The 15,559-nt window shown below is 46.4% G+C and overlaps 1 protein-coding gene across 1 annotated transcript in view; it reads left to right on the top strand.

Moving 5' to 3' along the window:
• The first annotated feature begins 3,053 nt into the window (after positions 1-3,053).
• Positions 3,054-15,559, top strand: part of ACSF2 (acyl-CoA synthetase family member 2) — a 40,798-nt gene continuing 28,292 nt past the window's right edge. The window contains exon 1 of the mRNA XM_049859307.1: positions 3,054-3,381. Coding sequence (XP_049715264.1) covers positions 3,254-3,381 — 128 coding nt within the window. The 5' untranslated portion in view covers positions 3,054-3,253. The remainder of the gene's footprint in view (positions 3,382-15,559) is intronic.

Raw genomic sequence — 15,559 nt, 5'->3', positions numbered from 1 at the left:
TTGTGCTCACTGCTGTACAGTGAAAAACTCCTGAGATGGACAGGATTTTCCCTGCAATTGATCAATCATGCTAGTTAGGAAACTTCCCTCAGGTTTGTAAATAAAATTTTTTATTAAGGTAAATATGCACACTCTTATGAAAATTAGATAAGAAAAAAAAAGCGTTACTAAAAAGCAATCGTTCTCTCCTACATCCCTCTCCCCCAGGCCCATGTCCCAAAGGGAATGAATTTCAACTATTTTAACTGCTGCCATTTTCCTCTAAATAATGTACTTATTCTGCTATTTCTTCTTTTTCTGTGTGACCTGTAAGGATTTACACCCGCATCTTCACTCCCCACGTCCTCCTGACACAGATTTATGTTATTTTTATACATATAGTAATTGCCTTTGTAACTTTATTTCATATTCATCACCCATCCGATCTTCTGATGCCTCAGTTTGTAAGGTAAGGAAATTAGCTGCTCTCTTGCCTCTCAACTACTGTCCAGCGTAACCTTAGCAGTCCAAGGGATCATTTACATTCTATTATCTAACTGGGAGCAAGTGTACTTTATTCATAGGTTGATGCTAAGAATTTAAAAAATCAATGATGTTTACATTTTGAACCCATTTTTGACACACAGAAGGGAAGGGTACTGGCAAAGGGAAGGATACTGGCAAAGGGAGGGGACTAACAAAGGGGCTTTTTCCACGTAGCCAACGGCAGAGCAAAATCACAGGCCACGTGCAGCACACAGCAGATGTAGTTGGCCTAAGCTGCGGTTGGTGAGACAGGAGGGGGAAGAAAGTTAGAGGGCCTGGATCGCTGACCTGATCTGCTCCCCGTTCCCTACCAGGGACCCTAGAATTATGGATCCATGTGATCCCTACCATGACTCAGTGATTCCCAGGTCAGCTCGCTTCACTTCCCTTTTTCCCTGCCCCCCTCCCCCTCCATGGAACCAGTGCCTACCAGATCCCTCAAGGCTTTGCAGATAGTGAAAATGATTCCTCCTCCTGAAAAAGGTTTGCAATACCTAGTACAGAGGAGAAGGAGCCCGGGGTGCACACTGGTTAAGCTCTTGTCTGCTAACCGAAAGGTCAGCGGTTCAAACCCACCAGCCTCTGTGTGGCAGGAAAGACATGGCAATCTGTTCCCATACAGGTTACAGCCTTGGAAACCCTATGGGGCAGTTCTACTCTGTCCTATAGGGTCACTGTGAGTTGGAATTGACTCGATGGTACACAACAACAACAGCCCAGTGGAAGGCCTTAGAATGTAGGCGGGGAGGAAGGAGAGAATGGAGAAAGAAATAATCAGTGACAGCTAGCTGAGTACAGGTCAGTGTCACCTCACTCAAATCTTACCCCAACCCTTTTTGTGAGGTTGGTATTATTATCTTCATTTTACACGCTGAAGAGACCTGCTGACTTGCCCAAAGCCACAAAGTGACTGTTGGAGAGTCTTGGCTTGTACTCCTGCTCACTGTTCCCACTGCTTGGCCTCGGGCAAGTGACTACACCTCTCTGGGACTGAGTTCCTTCCTAAAATCAGAGACATGTTCCAAGGTGTGTCTGTCCCTGCAAGGCTGCTGTGAGGACTGGAGATAATGTCCATGAAGAAACCTGGCATATGTGTCTGCCCTGTTAACTGGTGGTTGTGATTCCATGGGTGGTGGCATATCACTGCTGCCTCCTCAGGAACCTTCTGGAGGCAGAAGAGTTAGGAATGCCCAGTGTCTGGGAAAGTCAAGGCTGGAGCAAGATTTAAGGAGGAACTCTCTCCAGGACTGACCTCAAACTAGCAAAGAGGAGGGCCTGCGAGATCAGTATCCATTCCTCAATTCACAAGCCCAGAAAGGGGCAGCGATTTACCCAAGGTCACCCAGCAGTCTAGTGGCTGAGCCTGCCAGGAAGGGCAATACCCAGGACTTGGGGACTTCTCCATGCCCCACATTCCCCAGCTGGACTATCAGAGGCAGAGCACTACTCTAATTAGAAAGGCAAGTCTCTGCAAGTCCAGGTCCTCATAATCTCTGCTCCTTTGTCTTCCCTCCTGCCACCCCCAGTTTGAAGTGTGGGGGACCCCTCCAGGAGCCAGAACTCCAGGAGTTTTTGAGGTCACTCTGAGGACCATGAAGAGAAGCAGAGTGGACTCCTCATGACCTCAGTGGAGCCACAGTTCCCAGAGAGGGCAAATGTCACCTCTGCCTGGCCCTGCTTACAACATGCCTCGAGGTCAGGTGAAGGGAGGTCATCCTGCAGGCCTTTCCCTCATTTCTCTCCCCGTGCTCCTCTGGAGGAAAAGTAGAGGCTACGCCAAGACACATTTATAAACTGTGCCACTCTGGCTGGCCAGGCACTACCCCCTTCCTCAGCCAGGACGAGAGTTGGACCTTCTTTCCGTTGCAGCTCAGCCCAGGTGTTAAGGACCCTAAGGAGGGGTGGGAGGAGAGTAAGAAGGGTCTGTGGGGGAAGCCTTCCAGCCAACGCCTACGACATGGCATCGTACGGGGACTGTGTTAGGGACGAGCTAGGTGAGCAGAAAAACATGACAGACAGGTCCCAGTCTCTGATACCACCTTCTCTTGTAAGGTCAACCCAACCCGACCGTGGAGACGCAGTGGGAGGGATGCGAGGCTGCCTCGTTCGAGAGGGGTCCCTCCGTAAACTGACGCTTGGCCTCAGCCAAGACTCAGCCCCTCGTCTGCGGGCCTGGAGGGAGCTCACCCACTGCACCCTTTGTCTCGGCGGCCTTCTCTCCCCTCCTCCCACGGCCGTCTGCTCCAGCTGGCACGCCTTGGGATTGTTCCATGCTGGCTCCTTTGGGCTCTGGCTCGCGACTCCGGGAGCCAGCACGTGACCCGCCCGCTAAACCCGCCGCGGGACCAGTCTTGGCCTTGCCGCCCCGCCCCGCATTTGAGCTCCCCGGCTCCCCCTCTAAGAAATCCACAAACTCTTGCGCCACAATACCTAGGCCCCAGTGGTTGGGAGGCGAGACCCGCCTGGGGCTGCCGCCCGGGCCTTGGGACCTGGACAGAAACCAAAGCAGTTCTCAGAGGGTGGAAGGGGGAGGGCCGCGGGTCCGAAGGAAGGTGGCCCGGAGCGGGGCCACCTCCCCCTCGCCTCGCCTCGCCCCGCCCCGCCAGTCCAAGGCTTCCGCACCCCATAGGCAGCGGCGACCCTTCCCGCCTCCCCGTCGGCTCCCAGCTAGCCCCGCCTCGGCTTACTTTAAAAGTTTACTTGGCCTGGGACTGGGTCAAAGCGAGCCATGGCTGTCTGCTCCGGGATGCTGCGCCTCGGGAGGCTGTGTGCGGGGAGCCCGAGGGCGCTGGGGGCCCGGGCCATCTTCTCCCGAGGCTGGCGGGAAGCGATCTTGCAGGGAGTCCGCTCTGTCAGGTACCCCCCCGCCCCGGGGAGGAGAGGAGGTGGGGCAGCCCCCCCGGAGGAGCCCGTGGGGGCCCTGCTGAGCCCACGGCAGCCCCACCTCTGGGTGGCGTGCACTGGGGAGTAGTACCCAAAACCCTAGCACCTAGGCAACGTCCTAGGTGCTAGCGTGTGGGGTGGTCGGCGCGGGCTGGATCAGCAGCTGGTGGCTGACCTTGACCCTCTGCTGACCTTGTTTCCGGTCCTGGACTCTAGACTCTTCCCATCCTGGGCATATAAAGGGCCAGGGCTGCGGGCCTTAAGCAGTTCAGCCTGAGAGGGAGGGTCAAGGGCCAAGGCCGGGACACTGCCTCTGAGCTGGACCCCATTCTGGGATAAACTTGGGCATTCTGCCTCCCCCAGGCCACTAAACTTGGTGTCTTCCCAGAAGCCTTATCAGCTGCTGGTAAACACTGCTTTTGCTCCTTCTAAGAGGCCCTGGTGGTGCAGTGGTTAAGCACTCTGCTGCTAACCACAAGGTAGGTGGTTGTAGAATCCACCATCTGCGCTGCAGGAGAAAGATGTGGCAGTCTGCTTCCCAAAAGATTACAGCCTAGGAAACCCTTAGGGAGCTGTGCTGTTCAGTTCTGTCCTATTAGGTGTGGCTACGAGTCAGAATTGACTTCACCACACACAGCAACCTACCCCTGGGCCTGTTTTCTTTTGTCCTGCTTGCAAGTGGTTCCCATTGGCTTTGCTGCAATAAGTAGGAATCCTTAAGATTGCAAATATAAAATAGCATTGGTTACACAGAGCTAGGCTCCCTGGGATGCTATCAGTGGTGGTTATCTTAGCACCCAGCAGAGGGAGGCGTGGGCACAACTGGGCCTGCTCTTAGCCCTGTTACCCAGCAAGGTCATGATACTACGTCTGTGGTCAGGACTGGATTTTGGACACCAAACAGGGTATGGGCCTGGGCTGGGAAAAGGAAGCAAAAGCCTGAACAGGGCTGTTTGAGAGAATTCAATTTGGTGAACAACAACAAAAAATAGTCAAGGTGGGGAAACTTGGAGGGAGATGCAAATTCCTCTGTTGGCTAGAATTCTAAAATTACGTTTTGAACTTGATGGTTCTTGAAAGCTAGAAAGCTCATCAGGTTTTAACATCTTTAATATCACTATTCCTGGTTTTCTGGGAAAGCCCAGTGGGTTAAGGCAGTGGCCGTTCAGTGGTAGAATTCTTGCCTTCCATGTGGAAGCCTGGGTTTGATTCCCGACAAATGCCCCTCATGTGCAGCTACCACCATCTGTCAGTGGAGGCTTACATGTTGCTATGATACTGAACAGGTTTCAATGGAGCTTCTAGAGTAAGACCGACTAGGAAGAAAGACCTGGAGATTTACTTCCAAAAGTCAACCAATGAAAACTTTATGGATCACTGGATCACAACAGTCTAACCCATAACAGATTGCAGGGATGGTGCAGGACCAGGCAGTGTTATGCATGGGGTCTCTGTGAGCCAGGATAGCTAACAACAAGGCCATGTTATCTGTCATGCTGTGGATATAGAGACCATAGAACTCAGTCCTCAGCCCTCAAGGGGCCTGAGGTCTGATAGGGTGGAAAGATAAATCAACATATGGTCCCATTGGGTGTTCCAGGTGTCAAAGAGCAGAAAGCTCCCAGCTTCTGTCCACTGCTCTTCCTGATCTGGTCACACACACAGCCTAACACCCCAGGCCTATGGGTTTTTGCATCCCCACTTTTGCCAGATAGGAAGGAGCAAGAACCTTCAAACCAAACTACTGACTTAGGTTACAGCTTTGACTCCTCCACCTACTGGCTACATGTTCTTTGGGCGTGTTACCTAACCTCTGAACCAGGTTAGATTATTGCTAATACTACCTATTGCTGAGTTATTAGGTTGAAAAAGGCTTGCTCCTCTCTCCAGCCTTTTCTTTGGAGCAGGGCTGGTCCCTGAGAACTTTCAAATGATGTCTGGGTAGGATTCCAACTGATGTGAGAGTACGAAAGGATCCCCTTCTCAACAGCCTTTTCCCTGGACTTGGTCCTCTCTCCTGGCCAGTTGCCAAGATGGTAGCTTCTGCCCGGACACAAGTCCAGTCTTTGGGCCTACTGGACACCCATTTCTCCATCAAAGGCAGGGCTATCCAGAGCCTTCTTCCTGGGAGGAAAGAGGAGCTGTCTGTTCTCTGGATCCCCGAACCACCCACTCCTCCTTTGTCCACATACCCTCTTTGCCCCAAGGCAAGTTGGATGGGCTAGTTTGGGGCTTCAGGGAAACTTGGAGAGAGGAATCCAAGGAGAAACCTGAATATGAGCAGGCCTCCTCCACACCTCCCCAAAAGCTGACCTAGGGCTGCCTGGGAGACAGCTGCATCTGGGGTGTTGGGAGCACTCAGAGCTGGGGAAGAGGGAGAGAACAGTGGCTTAAGCCTTCCAATATTGGGCATGATGCTTAGAGCTGGGACTCCAGTGACACAGTGCTGATGGTAGGGGTGGAGGTGTGCGTGGACTTTATGGTCTACCTTCCAGGGAGGAGGATGACTGTCATCAGATGGTCTTGGCAACTTAAACACTGTTTCTATATGAAGGACTTATATTAACCCAGGAAGTGTTTGGGTGGAAATCATAAGTAGTTACAAAAAATAGACTCTTCCCATAGATCTCTAAAAGATGATTTACAAATGATTTGGTGGTGCTGTCCCAATGCACTCCACCGGGGATCTCCCAGCCTAGCAGTAACAATAGAAGATAAACTGTACACTTGGCCACTGTAATCGGGGAATGCCCACGTCTGTTTTAGTCACCTTTTTCTGCCTTGTCCACAGTAGGTGTGCAATCTACTGTGCAGGGTGCAATGGGGGAGACAAAGAGGAATGACCTTGCTTTCGCTCTGCCTAAGAGAGATGGTAGAGGGGAAGACCACAGACTCAGAGATTCAAGCAGAAAGTTGTATACCATCAAGGGTGTCAATCAAAACAAGGAAGAATCTGATTGACGGGAATAAAATTAGGGGAGAAAAAAAAAAAAAAAACATTGCTGTTGAGTCAATTCTTACTCATAGTGACCGTATAGGACAGAGTAGAACTGCCCCATAGAGTTTCCTGGTGAATTCCAACTGCTGACCTTTTGGTTAGCCGTACCTCTTAACCACTACGCCACCAGGGTTTCTGAGATTAGCGAAGGTTTCCTAAAAAGCTGTGATCCCCAATCTTCCTGAGCATGAAGCCCTTCTAACCTCCCCCACGCTATTTTATTTATTTAACCTACAGGGGAAAACTTTGGAATGTGAGAGATCTGTGTTCAAACAAACCAACTTCCTAGCTGAGTAGCTTTGGGACTTAAGTTGAACTTCACTTTTCTCAGGTATAACTAGCGTTATAAAAAAGCATTATAATAAGGGTTAAATGAGGTTTCCTAAGAAAATACTTAGCATATAGCCAGGCGCCAAGGAACCACTCAAGACACTGCAGTGATGAGCTATATTACAGGCAGTACTCATCAGCAAAGCAGCCCTGGTGGCACCATGGTTAAGTGCTTGGCTGCTAACCAAAAGGTTGGCAGTTCAAATCCACCCAGCGGCTCCGCCGGAGAAAAGACCTGGTGATCTGCTCTGTAAAGACTACAGCCTAGGAAACCCTATGGAGCAGTCATACTCTGTCACATAGGGTCTCTATGAGTCGGAATCAGCTTCTGCAGCACGCAACACAGCTCATGAAGCAATGGCTTTGCTCTCTCCTGCAACGATTGCAAGGTACATAGTTTAGGAACAGGGTCTGAGTATAGGAGGGAGGCGATTATGGCCAAGGGAATTGCCTAAGCAAAGGTGGAGTTGTTCAGGATATGTTGATAAACCTGTGTTTATGTTGGCAGAAAGGGCTAGTTTGCTGATCTTAAGTTCAACAAGCCAATGTATGGGCTGTAATTTCATCTCCTTTTCAGTGGCCCTTACTAAGAGAATGTCTTGCTAGATGACAGGTACTAGCTGCCAGGTGCCTTGCCCTTTGGAAATAATTGTGATTCTAGTTTGCTAATAGTGTTTCATGAGTCTAGTTGGTGCTCCTTTTGTTTCTCAATTTGGGAGTTAGATGTCAGGGAAGTAAGTCCCAGTCCTGCCACGGCTAACTATGGATGACTTCAGACAAGTCACACAGCCTCTCTAGACCTTGGTTTCTTTGTAAGACAAGCTGGTCGGACAAGAGGTCGTCGCATTTCCTTCCGGCCTCGACATACTCTCATTCTCTAGGCCGCTGTGAGTGAACGGAAACATGGAGGGTTTTGACCCTAGAAAGCTAAGAGCTAGATCTTTTGTGTACCTTAGTGATCCCATCAAGGGCAAGTGTTCTGAATCAGCACCCCTCCCCTGCAACTCCTGTCCCCTCTTTCCCTGAGGCCACTACTGCTGTGTACGTGTTTCCCAAGGGAAAGTCTGTAGCATGGATGCCTCCCACCCCAGGTGTTTTAGACTTCTAGAGATGTCTTCTTTAGAGAGTTTGCTGGATCCAAATAAAAATTTCCTACATACTTTCTCTACATACGCACAAACACTCTGGGTTCCATTCAAGATGCTGAAAATGGAAGCTTCCACCAACATGGAGTGTCTTGTACAAAATCTTTATTGTAGCCCCTATCACTTGGAAGTTCCTTGTAATCTGTGTCCTTTGTAGGCTGTTAACTCCTTCAGGGAGGTGATGAAGTATAAATTACATACAGTAAAATGTACAGATCTTAAGCATACAGTACAATGAATTTTAACAAATGTCCATCCTCACAACTGGACCAATAAGCAATAAGCAACATCCGGATAAATAGAGAAAAGATTGATGTTGTCAAGGGTTTCATTTTACTTGGATCTATAACCAACACTCATGGAAGCAGCAGTCAAGAAATCAAACGACGTATTGCATTTAGCAAATCTGCTGCAAAAGACCTCTTTAAAGTGTTCAGAAGCAAAGATGTCACTTTGAGGACTAAGGTGCGTCTAACCTATGCAATGGTATTTTCATATGCATGTGAAAACTGGACAATGAATAAGGAAGACTGAAAAAGAATTGATACCTTTGAATTATGGTGTTGGTGAAGAATATTGACTGTAACACTGCCAGAAGAACAAACAAATGAGCCACAAGGCTCATTAGAAGGGAGGGTGGCAAGACTTTGTCCTATGCACTTTGGACATGGTTTCAGGAGGAACCAGTCCCTGGAGAAGGACATCATGCTTAGTAAAGTAGAGGATCAGCAAAAAAGGAAGATCCTCAATGACATGGATTGACACAGTGGCCACAACAATGGGCTCGGACATAGCAATGATGGTGAGGATCGTGCAGGACTGGACAGTGTTTCGTTCTGTTGTACATGAGGTCACTATGAGTTGGAACTGACTCTGTGGCACCTAACAACAACATACTCATTACTCAACACCACAATCAATGTATAGAATTTGTCTATCACTCTAGAACAGTGCTGTTCAATACAAATATAATGTGAGCCACATAAATAATTTGAAATTTTCTAATAGCCACATTAAAAAAGTAAAAAGAAACAGGAGCAATTAATTTTAATGATATACTGTTTCATTTAACCCATTATATCAAAAACATTATCATTCTAGCGTTAATCTTTTAAAATTATTAATGGGAGATTTTATGTTCTTTTTTTATATTAAGTCTTCAAAATCTGGTGTATATTTACATAACACACCTCAATTTGGACTAGCCTCATTTCAAGTGCTGCATAATCACATGTGACTAGTAGCTCCCATATGGACAGAGCAGCTCTAGAAAGTTCTCTTGTGCTCCTTTCTAGTAAATTCCCTTCCCCAACCAGAGGCAACCACTGTTGTGATCTGTCTCTATAAATTAGTTTGGCCTGTTGTTGAACTTCATGTAAATTGTAGAGTATATACTGGCGTCTGGCTTCTTTCACTCAAAAACCGAGGGGCGCTTTTGGGAAAAGTGGCCCTTTAACCTTGCCAAAAAGCATTAAAATGTGTGTAATACATTAAACAACCTAGCTTTCCTTGCTAACTGTCTTAGTTATCTAGTATTGCTGTATCAGAAATACCAGAAATAAGTGACTTCAACAAACAGAGATTTATTTTCCCACAGTTGTTGGGAGGCTAGGAGTCTGAAATCAGGGCACCAGCTCTAGGGGAAAATCCTCGTCTCCTCAGTTTCTCTTCCTTGGCTCCTTGGTGATCTTCATGTGGCTTGGAATCTATCTTCCCCCATCTCTGCTTGCACTTGCTTGTTTAAATCTCTTTTATATCTTAAAAAAGATTGACCTAAGACAACTCTACACTAATACTGCTTCATTAACATAACAAAGAAGTCCATTCCCAAAGGGGATTATAACCACAGGTAGAAGCCAAAAAAAGACCAAACCTAGTGCCCTCCGGTCGATTCTGACTGATAGCAACCCTATAGGACACTACAGGTATGGGGTTAGGATTTACAGCACATATTTGGTGAGGACACGGTTCAATCCATAATAATAACCAATATTATGTAGTCTGAGGACCTTTAAACATTATTTTGACGTAATTGTAGATTCACGTGCAATTATAAGAAATAATAAGACAGATCTCATATATTCTTTATCCAGTTTCTCACAGTGGTTACATCTTGGAAAACTAGTTCAACGTCACGACCAGGATATTGACGATGGTTTAGTCAAGGTACAAAAGAGCATTTCCATCACCACAAGATTCCTTCATGTTTCCCTTTTATGCCTACACTCACTTGCCCCCCGCCCTCACCCCTTCCTTCTTGTCGTCTCGTCAGTTCTGACTCATAGCAACCCTAGGTACAACAGAATGAAACACCACCTGGCCCTTCACCATCCTCACAATCGCTGCTATGCCTGAGCCGATTGTTGCAGATAGATTGTTTCAATCTATCTCAAGAGTCTTCCTCTCCTCCCCATTCCCATCCCCTCACAGCTACTAATCTGTTCTATTCTCCATTTCTATAATTTTGTTATTTCAAGAATGTTATATAAATGGAATCATACAGTATGCAACCTTCTGGGACTGACTTTTTTCACTCAGCAAAGCACTGAAGACCCATCCAGGTTGTTGCGTGTATCAATAGTTTGTTCATTTTTAGTCCGTGGTATGGATGTGCCACAGTCTTGTTTACCCTTTCACCCATCGAAGGATATCGGGGTTGTTGCCAGTTTGGGGCTGTTATGAATAAAGGTGCTTTATCATTCATGTACAGATATTGTGTAAGCATGTCTTTATTTCTCTGGGATAAATGCTCAGGAATGCAATTGCTGGCTCATGTAATAGTTGCATGTTTAATTCTAAGAGAAATTGCCAAGCTGTTTTTCAAAATGTAACATTTTACATTCCCAACAGCAATGTGGAAACCCTGGTGGCATAGTGGTTAAGAGTTACAGTTGCTAACCAAAAGGTCCACAGCTGGAATCCACCAGGCATTCCCTGGAAACTGTATGGGGGCAGTTCTACTCTTTCTTACAGGGTTACTATGAGTCGGAATTGACTAGATGGCAACGAGTTTGGTTTTTGATTTGGACAGCAATGTATGAGTGACCCAGTTTCTCCACATCCTTGCCAGCATTTGGTGTTGTTACTCTTTTTTATTTTTGCCGTACTGATAGGTGTGCAGTGATATCTCATTGTGGTTTTACTCATTTCCCTAATGAGTAATGAACTTGAACATCTTTTCATGTGCTTATTTGCCATCTGTATGTCCTCTTTGAAATTTCTCTTCCTGTGTTTTGCCCATTTTCTAGTTAAAAAATTTTTTTGTACTATTTAGTTTTCACAAGTCTTTATATATTCTAGATATGAGTTCTTTGTCAGATATGTGGTTTGTAAATATTTCCTCCCACTCTGTAGCTTATCTTTTTATCCTCTTAACAGGATCTTTTGCAGAGCAGTTTTAAATTTTGATCAAGTCTCACTTATCAGTTTTTCCTTGTATGGATCACGCTTTTGTTGTCAAGTCTCTGAACTCTTTGCCTAGTCCTACATCCTGAAGATTTTGTCCTAAATGTTTTATAATTTTACCTTTTAAGTTCATGATCCATTTTGAGTTAATTTTTTATATGGTGTGAGAATCATTTTTAACATTCTAGTCGTTCTTGTGATTCTTGGGCCTTTAATGGCCATCAGTTAGGGAAATGACCCCTCAGTAGTGCTTTTAAGGTAATTTGGATTTTATATGTCACAATAAACAAACAAACAAAAAAATCCAAACCCATTGCCATCGAGCTGATTCTGACCTGTAGTGACCCTGTAAGACAGAGTAGAATTGCCCCATAGAGTTTCCAAGGAGTGCCTGGTGGATTTGAACTGCCGACTGTTTGGTTAGCAGCCGTAGCACTTAACCACTACGCCACCAGAGTTTCCTATGTCAGAATAGTACCTTCATATTTATGAACAATAGTCGCGTGTTGTAGCTGGTACAAATGTGTCATCCATCTATGTAGGTATATAACCTATTATAACTTCATTCCAAGATAAAGACAGCAATTTCAGGTTCAGACTTGTTAACTCAAGGTTGCCCCCTCCTGTCCTTGTGTTGGCCATCTATACCACCATGTCATGGTGCCATTTAGTAGGTCAGCCACTCATCCGATGGTGTCTCTGTGCGAATTAGGAAAAGGAGTCCCCCGAGGGGATGCAGCACTACAGTGCAGTGAGCCACACGTGGACTGGAATAATGGTGTGTTTGGTTAATGATTCTGGTGTGGTGTGCAAGGGGAATAGATAGGGGGAGAGCCTGTCTAATCCTCCATGAGCTAGGAGCTGCACTGGCCCATTTAGCTAGAATTATGTCCCACACAAGGGTGAGTACTTTGACTGAGGTCGGAGGTTTTGGCTTACCTATGAGTAAAAGAAACAGTATACTGCATCATTTGGTCTGTGTTTAAAACTGATATTTGTTAAAACAGGTAAAGCCCTTAGAATCATGCCGTGCAAGTAATAAGTAATCTTAGTTTTTGCTATTTTTTGTATTCAGAAGGAATACACATCATGCTTTCATAATTTTAGCAAAAACAGTATCAATGTGTGCATTTTTTAAAACTCCACAATATGTGTTTTGAGATCTATTCGTGTTGAGGCCTATAAACGAGTTGGGATCTAGTTGATTCTGACTCACGGTAACCCCTGTCTGTCAGAGTAGAAGTGTGCTCCAGAGGGTTCTCAGTGGCTGACTTTTTGCAAGTAGATCATCCGGCCTTTCCTCCAGGTGTCTCTGGGTGAACTCCAGCCTCCAAACTTTTGGTTAGCAGCTGAGCATGTTAACCATTTGCACCACCCAGGAACTCCTTGATACCTTTAGATGTAGGTTACTCCTTTTACCTGCTGTATAGTAGTCCATTGTATGACTAAATCTCTTGCAGTGGAATTTCCGTGTGGAAGAGTTGATATTTTTAGCTCTAGAGATTGTTTAGCTCTAGAGACTGTGCTGCTAGGACCGCCAGCAGTGACCAAGAGTCCTTGTCTTCGCATGTCCTTGCAAGTACTGCTGGTCTTTAAAGGGTATGCCAATCTGGTGGGGTCAAAGAATATCTCATTATGGTTTGAATTTGCATTTCCTGATTATCAGGAAGAGTGGGCAGTTTTTGAAATGCTTACTGCTAATGTCTTCTGTGAATATCCTGTTAATATTCTTTAATATCTGTTGAATTAGATTGTCCTTTTCTTATTGATTTGTGAGTTTTTTTTTAACACAGGCTAGATGCTAATCCTTTGTCTTATATAATATGAAATTTATAAACCCGAATGGTTGCTTGTCTTTTATCTTTGTTGATGATTTATGTTTTTCTTCTGGCCTAGAGACTAGCCTGGCACCAAATGCTTGTGTGTATGTATTGAGGGAGAAGAGGGGTAAGTCCATGACTTGAGATAGAGTGGGATATTGCTTTCAGTTTTGTTTCTAAGGCCTTCTTGCTGGTGGCTAGCATGCTGCCTTCTCCAGGGCAACAGTGGACTGGCCTCCAGATGGGGGATGTTCCTGTAGTTGCCTGGGCCCTCACAATGGTTCAGAGAGTTCACTGGCTCTTCCTCCCTGCTTTGGCCTCCCAAAGGATTAAGAGGCTGGGACCTCAAGTAATCCCAGCCTCCAGCAGGGCGGGGTCTACCTGTAAGCCTCTGGCCTGGGTTCCGAGAGCCTCTACCCAGTAGGTAATATATAACAAGAGGAAAACCAAACAGCATCTCCCTCAAGTAGATTCTTGACTGCAGGCCTGTTTGCTCAGGCCCTGCAGGTATCTGACCTGCCCTGCCTTCAATGGCTCCTCCAGGGCCCTTCTCTGCCAATGGTCTCTACCTGACCCTGTCAGAGCTGTGTAATCAATCTTCTGTTCCCACAGTGGCTTCCAGCCTCTGGCAGTGTCATTGACCCCAGAATGTCACAGAATGCCACAGCTGCTCCCTGAGTTCCACCTGAAGTTGCCTGAACCTATCAGCCATGGTCTTGAAGCAGAAACTCTGTTCAGTTCCTGCTTGAAGACCACACTGGGGCAGGGCAGAGCCAACACTGGGGTACAAGCTTTCAAGATTATCCCTTTCTGCCCTAAGCTTGGTTATCTCTCGTCCCATGTCACGGTGCCATGAGCAGGTCAACCACTAGCCTGAAGGGTGTTTCTGTGCAAATTTGGGAAAGGAGCCCCGCCCCCCCAAGAGGATGCAGCCCCACGGGACCTGGCTTGGTGACAAACCAAACACTGGGTGGGGGCAAGTCAGGTGACTGTACAGTTAGGAGACAAAACCACTGTGGTTGGTGCCAGGAGAGGTGGACTGTAACCTGAGGAAGAACAGTGAGATCAAAGGGTGGAGAAGAGGATGAATCACGTGCTATAAATAAGTCATGGCAAAGGGCCAGAACCTGCTGTGGAAAGGCCTGTGAGAGCGGAAGTGGGGTGAGGGCGGCTGCTAAAAGACACTTCCAGGAGGCTGTCTCTGTGTCCTCATGGCACTCAGAGGGCTCCATCAGCTCTCAGGTTTGCCGCTGCAGCCCCTGGGGTTCTCAGGAAGTTGTGGATGGGCCACAGGGTAAAGAGCAGTACGCTTACAAAGGGGCCCACATTTGCCACCCACTGAAGCTGGAACCTTAAGAAAATGAACCGCTTGCTGCTTCTGCTTCCTTCATCCATAAAAGGGAAAAAGGGGCAAATGTGTAGAAATAGAAAGTAGAACAGTGGTTACAGCAGGGGTTGGGGAAAGAGGGGCATAGGGAGTTATTGTTTAAGGGGTATAAAATTTTTATTTGGGGTGATTTAAAAAGTTTTGGAAATAAATAGTGGTGATAGTTGCACAACATTGTGAATTAATGCCACTGAATTGTACACTTAAAATGGTATATATATATATATGTTGTTGTTAGGTGCTGTCGAGTCGGTTCCAACTCATAGCAACCCTACTTACAACAGAATGAAACACTGCCCAATTAATTCCGCACCATCCTCACAATCATTGCTATGTTTGAGCCCACTGTTGTAGCCACTGTGTCAGTCCATCTCATTAAGGGTCTTCCTCTTTTTTGCTGACCCCTTACTTTACCAGCGTGATGTCCTTCTCCAGGGGTTGGTACCTCCTGATAACATTTCCAAAGTACGTAAGACGGAATCTCTGTCATCCTCACTTGCAAGAACACTCTGGCTGTACTTCTTCCAAGAAAGATTTGTTTCTTCTTCTGGCAGTCCATGGTATAGTCAGTATTCTTCATCAACACTATAATTCAAAGGCTTCAATTCTTCTTCAGTCATCCTTATTCACTGTTGAGCTTTCACATGCATGTGATGCAATTGAAGACACCATGGCTTGGGTCAGGTGCACCTTAGTCCTTAAAGTGACATCTTTGCTTTTGAACACTTTAAAGAGGTCTTTGCAGCAGATTTGCCCAATGCAATATACATCTCTTGGTTTTTTTTTTTTTTTTAGTATTTACATAATTGAAATATTTTATTGATTGGACACTTACCTATAAAGTATTGCATTGAACCAAACCGAACCCGTTGCTGTCAAGTCTATTCTGACTCACAGGAACCCTATGGGACTGAGTAGAACTGCCCCACAGGGTTCCCAAGGAGCGCTAACCAACCTTTTGGTTAGCAGCTGTAGCTCTCAACCAGTGCACCACCAGAGCTGCATAGTATTGCCCTACCTGTTGCCCTCAAGCTGATTCCAACTCATAGCGACCCTGTACGACAGA

This window comes from Elephas maximus, chromosome 19, assembly GCF_024166365.1.
Source record: "Elephas maximus indicus isolate mEleMax1 chromosome 19, mEleMax1 primary haplotype, whole genome shotgun sequence".
In the NCBI taxonomy this organism is placed as follows: domain Eukaryota; kingdom Metazoa; phylum Chordata; class Mammalia; order Proboscidea; family Elephantidae; genus Elephas; species Elephas maximus.
Note: the sequence above shows the minus strand (reverse complement) of the source record. Positions and strands in the feature narration are given on the sequence as shown.